Source organism: Lissotriton helveticus, chromosome 5_1, assembly GCF_964261635.1.
Source record: "Lissotriton helveticus chromosome 5_1, aLisHel1.1, whole genome shotgun sequence".
Classification (NCBI taxonomy): Eukaryota; Metazoa; Chordata; class Amphibia; order Caudata; family Salamandridae; genus Lissotriton; species Lissotriton helveticus.
In genome coordinates, this window is record NC_136065.1 from 218,133,620 (window position 1) to 218,145,394 (window position 11,775).

Consider the following 11,775-nt stretch of genomic DNA (forward strand, 5'->3'; position numbering starts at 1 on the left):
CTGACCCTGAACCCTAAAAATACCCCTTTACCCAAAAACTGAAAACTGACCCTGAACCCTACAAATACCCCTTTACCCAAAAACTGAAAACTGACCCTGAACCCTAAAAATACCCCTTTACCCCAGAAACTGAAAACTGACCCTGAACCCTAAAAATACCCCTTTACCCAAAAACTGAAAACTGACCCTGAACCCTAAATATACCCCTTTACCCCAGAAACTGAAAACTGACCCTGAACCCTAAAAATACCCCTTTTCCCAAAAACTGAAAACTGACCCTGAACCCTAAAAATACCCCTTTACCCCAGAAACTGAAAACTGACCCTGAACCCTAAAAATACCCCTTTACCCAAAAACTGAAAACTGACCCTGAACCCTAAAAATACCCCTTTACCCAAAAACTGAAAACTGACCCTGAACCCTAAAAATACCCCTTTACCCCAGAAACTGAAAACTGACCCTGAACCCTAAAAATACCCCTTTACCCAAAAACTGAAAACTGACCATGAACTCTTAAAATACCCCTTTACCCAAAAACGGAAAACTGACCCTGAACCCTAAAAATACCCCTTTACCCAAAAACTGAAAACTGACCCTGAACCCTAAAAATACCCCTTTACCCAAAAACCCAAACATATAACATTTTAAAAATAATTATATACTTAGTAATACTTACGTTGTAATGGTATGCGTTGTAAAGGTATCTGCGTTGTAAAAACATGCTTTGTAAATGTATGCGTTGTAAAAGTTTTTGCGTTGTAAAAGTTTCGTTGTAATGGTAGTGCATAGTAAAAGTTGCGTTGTAAACATTGCATACCCACTCCAGTGGGTGCAACAGTAGGGAAAGTGTTGTATAGCGTAGGGGTTAAAATTACTATTCCAACTTCAGACAGTGCAATAATAGGGAAAGTAAATACTTCACAAATATATATAAATAACATAAATAGTAATACCAATTACAAATAAAAAAAATATTTTACTTGTGTATAAAAAATATTAAATATTTATTTATAAATACAAAATAAAATATTTAATTATAAAAATTGCCTACTCATACTAATTAATTACCTATTAACAATAAATTAATTTACAATTTCAAAATTAATAAATTTATTTTAATTACCAATTATATTTTAATTAATTATTACCTATTAAAAATTAATTAACAATTAATTCAAAATAAATACCAATAATTTAAATGACATATTTAATTAATTATAATTAAATTACTTCCCACCCTATTCCCCTATAAACCCACAACCCGCTACAGAAAATAAATTTCTTAAATTAAAATATTTATCAATTAATCAATTATAATTAATTACCAAATATATTTTAATTAATTACCAATTAATAATTAATTAACAATTAATTCTAAATAAATATCAATAAATAAATTACCATATTTAATTAATTATAATTAAATTACTTCCCACCCTATTCCCCTATAAACCCACAACCCGCTACAGAAAATAAATTACTAAAATTAAAATATTTATCAATTAATCAATTATAATTAATTACCAATTATATTTTAATTAATTACCAATTAATAATTAATTAACAATTAATTCTAAATAAATATCAATAAATAAATTAACATATTTAATTAATTATAATTAAATTACTTCCCACCCTATTCCCCTATAAACCCACAACCCGCTACAGAAAATAAATTACTAAAATTAAAATATTTATCAATTAATCAATTATAATTAATTACCAATTATATTTTAATTAATTACCAATTAATAATTAATTAACAATTAATTCTAAATAAATATCAATAAATAAATTAACATATTTAATTAATTATAATTAAATTACTTCCCACCCTATTCCCCTATAAACCCACAACCCGCTACAGAAAATAAATTACTAAAATTAAAATATTTATCAATTAATCAATTATAATTAATTACCAATTATATTTTAATTAATTACCAAATAATAATTAATTAACAATTAATTCTAAATAAATATCAATAAATAAATTAACATATTTAATTAATTATAATTAAATTACTTCCCACCCTATTCCCCTATAAACCCACAACCCGCTACAGAAAATAAATTACTAAAATTAAAATATTTATCAATTAATCAATTATAATTAATTACCAATTATATTTTAATTAATTACCAATTAATAAGTAATTAACAATTAATTCTAAATAAATATCAATAAATAAATTAACATATTTAATTATTTATAAATAAATTACTTCCCACCCTATTCCCCTATAAACCCACAACCCGCTACAGACTTATATTACACAAAAAATAAAACTTATTATTAACTTACCTTAAATTCGATATTTTTGTTGGCTATATTATGTCTAGTCGATATTATGTCCATTCTATATTTTTGATTCGATATTATGTCCATTCTATTCGATATTAATTTTCTCTAGTCGATATTTTTGTTGTCTATATTATGTCTAGTCGATATTATGTCCATTCTATATTTTTTACTCGATATTCTGTCCATTCGAAATAAAAGACTCGATATTATGACTCTTTACCGACTCATCATCTTCTTCATCCTGCAAATACATCTAAAACCACTAATGTAAATGAATCCACAAAACCTAAATATTAAAGAAATCACTGCCAGGATAACACATCGGGTGATTGTTCGCTCTACAAATTTACATAACATAACATAACATAACATAACCACAACCACTAACGAAAGAGCAATTTTTGGGGTAAAGGGGTATATTTAGGGTTCATGGTCAGTTTTCAGTTTCTGGGGTAAAGGGGTATTTTTAGGGTTCAGGGTCAGTTTTCAGTTTTTGGGTAAAGGGGTATTTGTAGAGTTCAGGGTCAGTTTTCAGTTTTTGGGTAAAGGGGTATTTTTAGGGTTCAGGGTCAGTTTGTTAATTTATTTATTGATATTTATTTAGAATTAATTGTTAATTAATTATTATTTGGTAATTAATTAAAATATAATTGGTAATTAATTATAATTGATTAATTGATAAATATTTTAATTTTAGTAATTTATTTTCTGTAGCGGGTTGTGGGTTTATAGGGGAATAGGGTGGGAAGTAATTTAATTATAATTAATTAAATATGTTAATTTATTTATTGATATTTATTTAGAATTAATTGTTAATTAATTATTAATTGGTAATTAATTAAAATATAATTGGTAATTAATTATAATTGATTAATTGATAAATATTTTAATTTTAGTAATTTATTTTCTGTAGCGGGTTGTGGGTTTATAGGGGAATAGGGTGGGAAGTAATTTAATTATAATTAATTAAATATGTTAATTTATTTATTGATATTTATTTAGAATTAATTGTTAATTAATTATTAATTGGTAATTAATTAAAATATAATTGGTAATTAATTATAATTGATTAATTGATAAATATTTTAATTTTAGTAATTTATTTTCTGTAGCGGGTTGTGGGTTTATAGGGGAATAGGGTGGGAAGTAATTTAATTATAATTAATTAAATATGTTAATTTATTTATTGATATTTATTTAGAATTAATTGTTAATTAATTATTAATTGGTAATTAATTAAAATATATTTGGTAATTAATTATAATTGATTAATTGATAAATATTTTAATTTAAGAAATTTATTTTCTGTAGCGGGTTGTGGGTTTATAGGGGAATAGGGTGGGAAGTAATTTAATTATAATTAATTAAATATGTCATTTAAATTATTGGTATTTATTTTGAATTAATTGTTAATTAATTTTTAATAGGTAATAATTAATTAAAATATAATTGGTAATTAAAATAAATTTATTAATTTTGAAATTGTAAATTAATTTATTGTTAATAGGTAATTAATTAGTATGAGTAGGCAATTTTTATAATTAAATATTTTATTTTGTATTTATAAATAAATATTTAATATTTTTTATACACAAGTAAAATATTTTTTTTATTTGTAATTGGTATTACTATTTATGTTATTTATATATATTTGTGAAGTATTTACTTTCCCTATTATTGCACTGTCTGAAGTTGGAATAGTAATTTTAACCCCTACGCTATACAACACTTTCCCTACTGTTGCACCCACTGGAGTGGGTATGCAATGTTTACAACGCAACTTTTACTATGCACTACCATTACAACGAAACTTTTACAACGCAAAAACTTTTACAACGCATACATTTACAAAGCATGTTTTTACAACGCAGATACCTTTACAACGCATACCATTACAACGTAAGTATTACTAAGTATATAATTATTTTTAAAATGTTATATGTTTGGGTTTTTGGGTAAAGGGGTATTTTTAGGGTTCAGGGTCAGTTTTCAGTTTTTGGGTAAAGGGGTATTTTTAGGGTTCAGGGTCAGTTTTCCGTTTTTGGGTAAAGGGGTATTTTAAGAGTTCATGGTCAGTTTTCAGTTTTTGGGTAAAGGGGTATTTTTAGGGTTCAGGGTCAGTTTTCAGTTTCTGGGGTAAAGGGGTATTTTTAGGGTTCAGGGTCAGTTTTCAGTTTCTGGGGTAAAGGGGTATTTTTAGGGTTCAGGGTCAGTTTTCAGTTTTTGGGTAAAGGGGTATTTTTAGGGTACAGGGTCAGTTTTCAGTTTCTGGGGTAAAGGGGTATTTTTAGGGTTCAGGGTCAGTTTTCAGTTTTTGGGGTAAAGGGGTATATTTAGGGTTCATGGTCAGTTTTCAGTTTTTGGGTAAAGGGGTATTTTTAGGGTTCAGGGTCAGTTTTCAGTTTCTGGGGTAAAGGGGTATTTTTAGGGTTCAGGGTCAGTTTTCAGTTTTTGGGTAAAGGGGTATTTGTAGGGTTCAGGGTCAGTTTTCAGTTTTTGGGTAAAGGGGTATTTTTAGGGTTCAGGGTCAGTTTAGGGTTTTTGGGGTACAGGGGTACTTTGTAAAAATAAATTAAAATTACATTTAAATTACATTAATTAAATACAATTAAATAAAATTAAATTATATTATAATATTTTAAATTAATTTATATTAAAAATAATATTATATACTTACCAATACTTATGTTGTAATGGTATGCGTTGTAAAGGTATATGCGTTGTAAAATCTTGCGTTGTAAATGTATAAGTTGTAAAAGTTTTTGTGTTGTAAAAGTTTTGATGTAATGGTAGGTGTTGTAAAAGTATGCGTTGTAACGTCATACATCCCTGGAGTGGGAATAGTAATTTTAACCCCTACGCTATCCAGCGCTTTCCCTACTGTTGCAGCCACTGGAGTGGGAATAGTAAATTTTACCTCTACGCTATCCAACACTTTTGCTAATGTTGAACTCACTATAGTTGTTACAATAAATTTTAACCATTTTCTATGCTACGCTAAAAATGTTATATATGTTTATTTAATAATATGTTTTTATATATATATAAAATATGTGGGGAGCACAATCTGTATGGCCAAAAAAAGAGTGCAGGAACACCTTAGAGCAATTACACACAAGGACAGCAAATATCCCATAGCAAGACATTTCTCTGAATACCATCAATCCAATAATAACCTATTGAAATATTACATAGTGGAACAGGTTAATATTGGTAAAAGAGGGGGAAATCGGCTGTTGGCACTCAGAAAACGAGAATCAAGGTGGATTTTAGATCTCGAGACCAGGTTTCCTGGGGGCCATAACCTGGATGAGGAACTGGCAACTCATTTATATACGTGATTGTGCTAATATAAGTCATGAGATACTGCTAACCAATGCAATGTAAATTATCGAACTAACCTGATTACTGACCTTTTCCGGCTTTTGTTCACTGTATATATTTGTCTTTTTAGTGCAATAAGATTTTAATTTCACTTTTTATCACAATTTTTTTAGGACACGAGAGAAACTTCACTTCACTACCTCGGCACCATACTGAGTTTCGAAATTTGTTTCTCTCCTCCTTTTAAATGAGTTTGGAAGCACTTAATTTGTGGCACTATTTGAGCACTAGACTGCGCTATATTGCTGGCATTGGCAATACCACATAGAAACTGAAGAATGTTTGATAAACTGTGAGTCGATCTGGTGAGATGCACTGGACTGGTATGCATTAACAGGAAGCAATAAGGGCACTAGACCGTATGCATCAGTTAGTATGAATTCCGAATATTTTAGCCTTGATGAGGTAAATAATTCAGGATAATACCAGTAATCTGGGCGAAGAATAAGTGTGGGCGTTAAGTCGCCAACCGCCAACTGCATTAAGCCTGGGACGTTATATTTTATGGCACTAGACCGATTAAACTGCTAGGCGTACATTCCAAAGAAAGAATTTGGAATTTGGAAGCCTGTGTATAAAAATTATCTCTATACAGATTGACTTGTGAAGCAGCCTATTTGTATGTGCATATATACTTGAGTTTGGAGGGTGCAGGCTGTGTTTAGTAACAGTATGCCACCACTCAATGATGGCCGACAACATTACAGTTCAAGTCACGTGATTTATGCAAAGGGACACCCTTGTTTATGTTGATTGTGGTTTGTTTTAGTTATAAAAAATGCCAGTAAACTTCGAAGCATTGTGTGATCAAGACACTGCATAGTGTTGAAACGCGTAGCGTAATTTGGGAATAAAATTCTACATCAGTATCTGTCTCTGAGTGCGTACTTGCTGACCAGCAACTTTGAAGTAATAAAGAAGTAACGGTCGGGGTTCGCCGCCGATGTACGCCACCCGACGATGGGAGTAATGGTCTCAGAAGAACCCAATCTGCTTGGATATATATATATATATATATATATATATATATATATATATATATATATATGTATTATTTTTGGTGATATAATTTTTTTAATTATAGAAATTATTTATTAAAATTACATTTTTAAAATAATAATTTCTAAGTTTATATTAAATATATATATTACTATATTAGTTTTAACTTAATTTTAAGACATTTAAAAAAATCGATATTTTGACAGTCTATACTTTTGTAAGTAGATATTTTGGAGTCGATATTTTGGTACTTACCTGTTTGTAGATAGGGAGTCAATATTTTGTCACTCGATATTTTTCACTCGATATTTGTGTATCTCGATATTTGTGACGTCGATATTATGTCAGTGATCCGATGAGTCATTTGATGAAAGAATAAGTTGCGCTTGATGAATGAAGGCAGAGATTGACGACAAACTAAGAGCATTACAGAGAGAGATCTTTCAAGATCAAGAATGATGAATGAGATATAACAAGTTTGATGATGTGATCAAATATCAGAGGGTGGCCTGCGGAAAATTATTTTGCTTAGGACAATAATGCTTTATATGGGTTTAGTTCAGTTAGCATGAAAAAATTGAAAAAGAGCTTCAGCTATGGTACTACTCCATTGTTTATTTAAAATATTTTAAAAATGTTATTGTCATTTACAATAACACCCATTTGGTGTTGCAAACAGTAACAACAAATAGGTGAAGGACATTTACTTTGTACACGGTTATTCAAGCAGCAGTAAACATGTTTTATAAATACGGTACAGCTGGAATGAAATACTACAACATACACCAAATCACCAGCATATATGCCTCCAAAGCGTCCTTTACATATATGGTTAAAGGCCCTATCTCTCTTGGTTCATTTGGGGTTCTGTAATTGCAGAGAGGCCTTCAATCCCATCTATCATGCCCAATCCATAGTAGTCTGTCCAACGGCCTCAAACATTGCGGAATTTCCTCGGGCACCCCCAGCTGTGGTAGATGACCCCCTCAGCAGCCATGTAGAGCTCCACTGCCCTCCTCCATTCTTAGATACTGGGTAGTTCCGCTGCCCCCCAATGTCTGGCAATATCTCATTTGGCAACAACCAGGCCCAGGGCACTAATAATGAGTTGTAGGCATGGAACATCTTCAACATTCGGGATTCTGAATAAACCATATCTGGGGTCTATCAGGAGGTTTACTTTGAGGATGACTCTAAGTCCTGTGAAAATCTGAGACCAGTATGTCTTGATGTTGTGAGCACCCCCATACTGAGTGTAAAAAATCCCCCCTTGCTGTATGGCAACGCAAGCACGTTGTGGCTAGCACCATCACCATGGTGTGTAATCTGTAACTGTCATAGTAAACCCTGTGAAAGATTTTATACTGGATCAGTCATTGTCAGGACTTAATGGCTACCTCTCTGGGGGGCACCAAGGTGGCATCCCAGTCAATGTCGTCAAGTTCTCCTATGTCTCGTTCCCATCTCCACCAAAGTTGAGTCAAGTTGTCCGGCATGTTATTGTTTAATTTTCTGTATATAAGGGACACAACCCCCCTTGTCAGCTTCTCCTCCAAATGTCTACCTTCCAATGGGGCATACTCCGGTATTTAAGAGCCTACCAGTCCTTCCGCCAAACAAGCATGTATTAGTTGGGCATATTTAAGAAATTGGGACTTGTACAGATAGTATTCTGCTTGAAAGGTTGTTAAGGGTTTGAACTCTCTGTGTTTCAAGACATCTCCGACAGCCGAGATCCCAATCGAATCCAACAACTCAAACCCTCGCAGTTTGCCTATTTCTTTAAACCAGGAAGCACTCCACAACGGTGTTCCGCTAGTAATTTTATGGAACCAGCTGATTGTTCTTAATGCTCTATCCCATACCTCCAGAGTCACCTGTGTTGCAGGAAGCAATCTCCTAGTTCCCTTGCTGCCATATATGTAGTGTATGTGCCTACAGGGCTCCAAGATAGGTGCGATAATCCTGGGATGCATGGGTCCATTCATTAATGGGGATTACGTGTGCTGCCCAATAATTAGCTTCAATATCAGGGAGGGCAATCCCACTATTATATTATTGTGTTGTGGGGTCCTAAGATCTATTCTAGGATGTCCATCCATCCATAGTAAAGATCTTATATTGCCCCTGAGGCAGATGAACGTGGCCCTGGGGAGTGGAGAATATGTGGTTTGAAAGGCATATAGCAACTGACGGAAGGTAATAATTTTAAATTGGGCAGCCTACCCCAACAGTGAAAGGGGAGGTCCCTCCATTATTCATCAACTTTCTGGAAATTAGACAGCACCTTCCCTCATTACGAGTGTGGCAAACTTCCCTATTTGGTGTCATGAATATTCCAAGGTATTTAAAACCATCAGGTGCTGCAGCTGTTTCCTAGCAGTGGTGGCAGGTCTCTTGTAGACCCTGGGGAGAAAATCGGATTTGTCCTAGTTAATTTTGCATTCCAAATACCTCTTGTGTCTGAAATATGAGTGGGATTGGTATCATGGGTTCCATCATGTATAAAAGAATGTCATCCACCTAGAGGGAAATCTTTTTCTCTACAAAATCGTTAGGCGAGATTCAGAATCCTTTAATACCAGGGTGAGTACTTATCTTACAGGCCAAGGATTCACCAGTGAAGGCAAAGAGGAGGTGACACAGAGCACCCCTGCTGTATCCCTCTTCTGATTGCGAATTCTGAGGACAACGTCCCATTTACCTTCATGGCTGCAACCAGGTCACGGTACAAGACAGCCACCCAGTTCCTGAATTTGGGTCCAAATCCAAACTTAATCAGTGTGTGTTCAAATAAATGGCCAGTTGACCGCAGCAAATGCTTTCTCAGCGTCCAGGGACAAGAAACGTGAGGAGCGCTCGATCTTTCACCACCACTATCCAGTTGTGTGTGCGATGTAGGTTCAGCTGAATGGCATGACCTGACATAAAGCCAGACTGGTCGTTGTGGATGAGGGGGGGGGGGTCACCAGCAGTAAGCGTGATGCCAGGACAGTCACCAGAAGTTTAACTTATATTTAGATGGTACCTTCAAGGTAGGAATCTTCGTTCCAGCCTAGCAAAAGTTTGGTAGTTCCCACTTACAGATTGGCGACCTGATCCCTTAGATGGGTATGGAATTCTTCTACCCTGTTATGCAATTGTGTGACCTCTCCCCCAGCGTCTCTGTTGTCCATCTGTGGCCCCGGATCACCAGTCATTGTCAATCTAGACCATTGACCAGCTCGGTTCATGAATGTGGGCCTCTACTCAATCTAGGCCCAGGCCTCCTCTGGAGATTGGAAAAAGTCAGAGTTTCCTTGGTATATGACCTTTACTTTGCCAGTAACAACAGCATGTATTGCACTTGGAGGGCCCTCAATTTCGTTTTAAATGTGCTGGGATTGACGTTGAACCTCCCGGCTATAGTCAGGGAATACCATAAAATTGGAGTTGTTGTATTGCACTTCTCCCTTGAGGCATGTTCCTCAAAGGATCATGTCCCAATCCATGAAGTTGAGGAACTTCGCTATGATAGGCCGGGGTGGAGCCCCTGTGGGTGGACTACCACAAAGGGCTTTGTGTCCCCTTTTTATTACAAAATATATGGAAAATTGTTCAGAGGGAAGAACATCTTTTATGCAAGTCGCTAGAAACGCACCTATGTTAGTACCCTCAGCCCCTTCTGGAAAGCCATCAAAGCGAATTTTGTTTCTTTATGCGTGAATTTCTGCATCTTTAAGACACAACACAACATCCTTACTAGTGGTGCGAAGCTCCTCCACCCCTTTCTTGAGGTTAAGTACTGTATCTTCCACTTCTGAAAGTCCGGTTTCAGCTACTGTCACTCTTTCTGAAACATTGCACTGGTCCTGATGCAGTAGAGAGACCTCCGAAAGCACCTCCCCTATCCTGCCCTCTAATAACCCCCTGAAGATTCAATTGCCAGCAGGAGTGTGGCGTTGTTGATCATATAGAGGCTTCCTGGAAGTCGGGAGCAGTCCACATAGGAGCCACCCACGAAATTGAACACAGCCAGTTAGCACTCCCTGCGGTTAGAAGATATCCTTCTCTTGCCACTTTCTACAGCTCCTGTGCCTTGGAGGAGATGTGAGGGAAGGCCATAGGCCGACAGGAAGCACCGATACCAGTTTGCCAGGTCATGGCTGCAAGTCTAGAAAATCTTGTGCTGTGGGGCAGGATGCAGCCGAGGAAAATCTGGTTGTGTGGGCCTCTATGCTCCACTTCAATCCCTTTGCCTTGGGCCGCACCAGCCCAGCTGGTGCGGCCCAGATGTCAAAGACTGCCAGGGAGCATTTTACCAAGTACCAGACCCTTGTAGCCGTAATTCCCATGGGACAGGGTATTCTTCAACTGTGCCTTCGGGCCCAAGCCCCCCGGTCAAGGCTGTTCAACAGAACCTTCCCATAATCTCGTGCCCTGGGCCACCTGTCTGCTCAGCTATCCTGGATGGTGCCCTCTCCCCCACGCAGCCACTTGGCGCCTGCAGCTCCCATACCGGGAACCATGCATTACGAGTTCAGATCGGGGTCCCCCACAGAGGTGGTACCCATGCCTCTTCTCGGCCAATGGGGCACTCACAGTCCAGCCAGGGTAAAAGTCGGCTGCTCAGCAATCTGGGGCCGCTACTCCAGGGAAGTTGCCATTTTCTAGTGCCACAGCCCCCCCCCAGGGCACCTCGTCTGTCTGATTCCTCAGGGGCCTGTGGCTCCCCACCCTGATCCAGGGCGGGCTTCCGCAGTTGATCCCAAGCCTGTGTACTCAGGGTCATCTCTCCAGCTACACGGCCCCTGTTGCCCATGAGCCACTCGGTGTCAGCAGCCTCCATGACAGGATCTATGCACCCCATATCCAGACCATGGGCCTCCTGGGAGGTGATCTCCATGACTCTCCACCACTAGTGTGTAAATGTGTGGCTGTTCCCAGCTGCTCCTTTCCATTCTCGTAGGATGGCACATTAAGTCACACCTAAGCTCCCATTGTGTGTGGCTGTCTAGAGGGAATGCACAAAGTCCAGCTGTCACATTCCTCAGACTTGTATTGGAGACAGGCTGTAGCCACACAGGGCTAAAAAGCAAAAAAATACC

The 11,775-nt window shown here is 36.1% G+C and overlaps 1 protein-coding gene across 1 annotated transcript in view; it reads right to left on the reverse strand.

Annotated features, from left to right (window-relative positions):
* The window catches only part of LOC144752427 (ficolin-1-A-like), a 154,274-nt gene extending 142,701 nt beyond the window's left edge, over nucleotides 1-11,573 (reverse strand). The window contains 1 exon segment of the mRNA XM_078640357.1: nucleotides 11,405-11,573. Within this exon segment, the coding sequence (XP_078496483.1) occupies nucleotides 11,405-11,573 (169 nt within the window).
* Between the last annotated feature and the right edge of the window lie 202 nt (nucleotides 11,574-11,775).